Below are 5,685 nucleotides of genomic sequence, written 5' to 3'. Positions count from 1 at the left end.
GCGGCGCCCACGGAGAGCGCGTGCGGGCCTGGGAAGCCCACGCTGGTTTGCTCGAGCGCGGTGGGGAGCTGGTCGTACTCGCAGCAGAGGGGTCAGAGGGTGTGCTCTGGGGAGGGCCCGCCCAAGACGGACCTCATGGCCTTCAGCCCCAGTCTACCTCAGGGTCCTACGTCTAGTGACACCGTGAGTATTGAGTAATTTCGTTCTTAAAACATTTATTTTAGGTTGTAATTAAGCAGTTCTTAACTTCTTTTGATAGCTACATATACTTTTCTTAATAATTGGTGACCCGTGTGGTGTTATTTTTGCATAGATACTTTTCCTTTTGGTACGAGGATAGAACTCAGGATCTTGAGCTTGGGAGGCAAGTGGAGGAACCACTGAGCTAGTTTCCCGGCTTTGTGTAGATAGTTTTCTAATTTGAGTAATTGATTTACTTTTCTCACAGTGAATTTCCAAATTTGGTGTTTTAATATCTAATGTTTTAAAAAATTCTCTCCCATTCTTTTATGCGTTTCAGGTCATGCAATGCACGGTCTGTCGCACAGTGGTTATGCATTCTATCAGTTAACTATGTCCACAGCCCTCTTCCATTTATATAAATGCTACATTAAAAGAATTTCAATATGTTTAACGTATTACTTATCCTATATATATTTTTTATAAAAACATGTGCTTCAACATCATCCTTTTAAATGTTTTTGAATTGAAGCTGAATTATTTTAATTTATTAATTTTTCTTTTAAACCAGGGGTTGTATCCAGGTGCTCTCTACTGCTGAGCTATACCGTTGACCCTTTTTCTGTTCTTAATTTCATTAAGAGTCTTGATAAGTTACCCAAGTCAGCCTTGAGTATGGGCTTCTCTTTCCTCAGCCTCCCAAGTAAATGGGATTACAGAGGGACACAGAAATACCTGATTTAATTTTTATTACACACACCAATTTGTCCTCTCTTCATATCTATGCAGTTATTGGCTTTTTAAAAGTTACTTCATAGTATTTATTTGCCATGCACGTGATGATTTAATATTAGTGATTTTAAAATATTGTTTAAGAAACAGTTCACTAGTATTTTATTTTATTACTTATTGCTATGGGAAATATATTTCCAACCAAAGTTTCAAAGAAATGAACCTAGTATGAACCTAGTTTTCTTTACCATGTCTAAACCTCTGAACTCATGAAGCAATTTGAATTTCTTTAGTATGTTCTGAGAGTATAAATATGTGTACATTGTGCCCTTCATTCATAAAAGTTGAGTGCTGATACTTTAAACTTACTCTTCTGCACTTTATAGTTTTCTGGTTCAAATCATAGAGTTTTCTCTTCCATTGTAATGCATCTGTTATTTATTTTTCTTTTTTATCATTATTAATTTATTCCATTCTTTGTCATGCATATTAGCAGAACAATAGCTTAAATATCTAAACTTACATTATATTTAGAATTTGCAAAAAATTTCGGTTAGATATGACTGTTGACTTTTACAATTCATAAAATCTCAATATTTTTAGAATGCTATTTTAGAATATGTTCCTTATTAAATATAAATAAAATTAGAGGCATATTTTCATCAAGAACTTGTTTGAAAATCAGGAGAATTATTTTCCATTGAGCAATAAATTGATATTTCCCATGGGCAGACTAAGTTTGCTGCTTTTGTTGAAAGAATAGTCACTTTTAAGGAAAATCTATAAACATTTTATCATTCAATGATGGTATTCGTATTTGATATATATTTATTTTATTCATACATATACATAGTTTAAAAAGAATTATGCTATCATATTATCATTATTATTTGGTACTCAGGACCTTGCATATGCAAGGCAGGTGTGGTGCCACTGAGCTAAATCCCTGGCCCCTACCATATTATTTTTAAGAAATTTAAAAATCTTATTTATTTTGGGAAATAGTGCATGTCAGTGGAGATTTTCCTTAGCACCCCACCTTGTATTCATGATTCATCACTACTTTTTTCTGTAGGTAAATTATTTTTAGAAATGCAAACTCTACTCATGTTACATTTATGAGATATTTTTCTTGCTGGTAAAAAGCCCTCTCAGAGATACTGATTAATGCCATTTAAAAAATAAAATCTTTGCTTTTATTTTGAATCACCTATGGAGATAACTCTTGTGTAAGTAATGTGAAGATAAATGCAGGTTTATAGAAAATTCCCTTATTCCTCTTTCCTATTTTACTTCCTTTTTTGTGAAGATTTTCAATACATTTATTGTTTTTATCTCAAGAAGTGAAAATATTTTGAAAAACTTGAATGTGGATGGTGTTGGCCAATATTTCTTTTATGGGCACTCTTACCCTAGTGTAAGCAAAGGATTGTTTTTCAAAGGGAATGTTTGTCAAAATTAATAAAAGTTTAGTGATAATTCTACTATAGGTATCCCAAGTAGTAGACACCCCCCCATATATGGGATTGAACCCAGGGCCTTTGCATTGATCTACATCCCCAACCTTTTCTTTTCTTTATTTTTGAGGCATGATATTGCTGAATTTTCCAGGTTGGGATTCAACTTGCAATCCTCCTGCCTGAGACTACCTGCATGCAGGGATGACAGATCTCATTAAAGATTTTTTATATAGTTGCCTACAGTGCTGTTTAAAGTATACCACATCCTAAGTTAGTGAGGGGAGGAACATATTATTTGGAAAGTCTTATCCTTTGAGAAGTACTATTATAGGCATTTAGAGGAGATTTCAATCAGCTACAGAGGAGACATAACAACTAGTGGTCTGAGAACTTACTTCTGAGGTAAACTTGAACAGATGGATATAATTTTATAGGTAAAGATGACATTATATAGAAGAAATACCTTGACAAAAAAGGGTGTTGAGAAAGAGCTAAAGTCTCTTTTTGTGAAGTATGATTCATAAAGAAAGTTGTTAAAGACAACATAGGGAGATTGACTAATGGTCACATAGTATATGTTTCAATGAGAATCTAATGTCTTGACACTTGTTCACTAAAAGGTAAACTTACCAGAGGATTTAGTCAAATCCAATTAAATTTGTACTCATGAAGACAAAAATTATGATATGTAAAGAGAGATGGGTTATAGGCAGAGTTTAAATACATTATGCAAGGGAAATGAGTCACAAAAACACCTATAAATTTGGAGAATGGCCAGACTTTAGAAATAGTGATTTTGCAAGACTTGGATTTGAGGGTAATGTTTGATTAAGTATCTTTTGATTCTTGTTAATACATTTTTAAGAGAATGTTAGGGGTAACAAAGTGTTAAATAGAGCTCGAAAATAGGGTGTTGTAGATATAGATTTAGAATTTCAAACAATGGACTAATTTTAAAATATGGGAGCAGAGAAAAGGAAAGAATCAAAACAGCAAAAAAGTCTAAAGGCACAAGTTTGCGAATATTCATGTTTTGGAGAATCAGACAATGAAGAGCCAAGAAGACCAAAGGTAGACACACAACTAGGTGGCAGAGAAATCTATGGAGGAATGTTTTGTGTGAGAAACTTATGTTAGCAAGCTAGAGAGGTGCTGAATATCATAACGTATATGCATTTGATTTTCTTCTGGAATTTGCAAGTAAAACAGTTTAAGAAATTTGACATTCATTGAATAAAGTAAAACAGAAATTTAACAATAATATGCAGGACTTCAAAGAACAAAAAAAAATTACAAGCTCACATTAGAGTAATGTATTCTGGTGATCAGATAAGTATGAACACACTCCCTCTATAAAAATGTGGACTTATCTTATACTTCTGATAACTAACATGTCCCCATCACGTTTAAACATGTTACTAAATGATATCAATAATTAAAATATCAGAGAAACTTCTTTACTTATGAGAAAAGAGATGAATTGATGAAACTAAATTAGGGTAAGGCTTCCTAATGGATAAACGTACCTACAATCTTTGAAGGTAAGGATCAACTATTAAAATCAAAAGAAAACATTTGTTGCATAAAAGAATTCAGTTAAATCATGTAATAATTACCTATTGGTACCACATGATGTCGCTGTCTACCCAGTTCTGTCAAGCCAAGATTCAAAGCTTTTCCTCTAACAGTATCTGTCTCTAAAAGCCGAACAATGGTAGAAGCGGCACAATTGCACTAAAGGAGTTCAGCTAACACAATACTTCATCTTTATATCAAGACAAGATTTTCTGGTAGGAATAAAACGGATACTTGACATGGTGTTTTCTTGGCAAGGAGGCCTGGAATCCCAGCGTCTGCTGCTGTTGCTTCTGCTCTTGGCAGCCTGGGAGGCTGGGAGCGGCCACCTCCACTACTCGGTCCCCGAGGAGGCCAAACACGGCACCTTCGTGGGCCGCATCGCGCAGGACCTGGGGCTGGAGCTGGCGGAGCTGGTGCCGCGCCTGTTCCGGGTGGCGTCCAAGGAGCGCGGGGACCTTCTGGAGGTAAATCTGCAGAATGGCATTTTGTTTGTGAATTCTCGGGTCGACCGGGAGGAGCTGTGCGGGCGGAGCGCGGAGTGCAGCATCCACCTGGAGGTGATCGTGGACAGACCGCTGCAGGTTTTCCACGTGGAGGTGGAGGTGAAGGACATTAACGACAACCCGCCTGTGTTCCCAGCAAAGGAACAAAGACTGCTGATTTATGAATCTAGGCTGCAACATTCTCTTATTCCACTAGAGGGCGCATCAGATGCAGATGTTGGGTCAAATTCTATTTTAACCTATAAACTCAGTTCCAATGAATACTTTGGGTTAGATGTGAAAACAAACAATTATGACAATAAACAGATCGAGCTCGTATTAAGAAAATCTTTGGACAGAGAGGAGGCTCCGAAACATAACTTACTCCTGACGGCCACCGATGGAGGCAAACCTGAGCTCACGGGTTCTGTTCAGCTGCTGATCACTGTGCTGGACGTGAACGATCATGCTCCTGCTTTCGACCAGCCCGAGTACGAAGTGAGGATATTCGAAAACTCAGACGTCGGAACAACAGTTATAAGACTGAGTGCTTCTGATCGGGACGCAGGAACGAACGCGGCAATCTCATATTCTTTTAATAGCCTCGTTCTACCCCTCGTTATGGACAGGTTTAGCATAGATCCCAGCAGTGGAGAAATCGTGATTCGAGGGGATTTGGATTTTGAACAAGTGAATTTATACAAAATCCGCGTAGACGCCACGGACAAAGGCCACCCTCCCATGGCAGGTCATTGCACCGTTATAGTGCAAGTTCTGGATGAAAATGATAACGTTCCGAAGATTACACTGACGTCTTTGTCCTTGCCTGTGGAAGAGGACGCCCAAATTGGAAGAGTCATCGCCCTGATCAGCGTGTCCGACCGCGACTCGGGTGTCAACGGGGAGGTGACCTGCTCGCTGACACCCCACGTCCCCTTCAAGCTGGTGTCCACCTTCAAGAACTACTATTCCCTGGTGCTGGACAGCGCCCTGGACCGGGAGAGCGCCTCTGACTACGAGGTGGTGGTGACTGCCAGGGACGGGGGCTCGCCCTCGCTGTGGACCACGGCCACCGTGTCCGTGGAGGTGGCCGACGTGAACGACAACGCGCCGGTGTTCGCGCAGGCCGAGTACACGGTGTTCGTGAAGGAGAACAACCCGCCGGGCTCCCCGATCTTGACGGTGTGCGCGCGCGACGCGGACGCGCAGGAGAACGCGCGCGTGTCCTACTCGCTGGTGGAGCGGCGGGTGGG

At 39.3% G+C, this 5,685-nt stretch overlaps 1 protein-coding gene across 1 annotated transcript in view; it reads left to right on the top strand.

The window, feature by feature from the left end:
• Window positions 1–5,685, top strand: part of LOC109117720 (protocadherin alpha-7-like) — a 14,389-nt gene that overhangs the window by 2,276 nt on the left and 6,428 nt on the right. Inside the window, exon 2 of the mRNA XM_033765584.1 lies at window positions 5,582–5,680. Coding sequence (XP_033621475.1) covers window positions 5,582–5,680 — 99 coding nt within the window. The remainder of the gene's footprint in view (window positions 1–5,581; window positions 5,681–5,685) is intronic.

Source organism: Fukomys damarensis, unplaced genomic scaffold, assembly GCF_012274545.1.
Source record: "Fukomys damarensis isolate Sample0158 unplaced genomic scaffold, DMR_v1.0_HiC HiC_scaffold_3, whole genome shotgun sequence".
NCBI lineage: Eukaryota > Metazoa > Chordata > Mammalia > Rodentia > Bathyergidae > Fukomys > Fukomys damarensis.
This window is presented reverse-complemented; position numbering and strand designations above follow the sequence as displayed.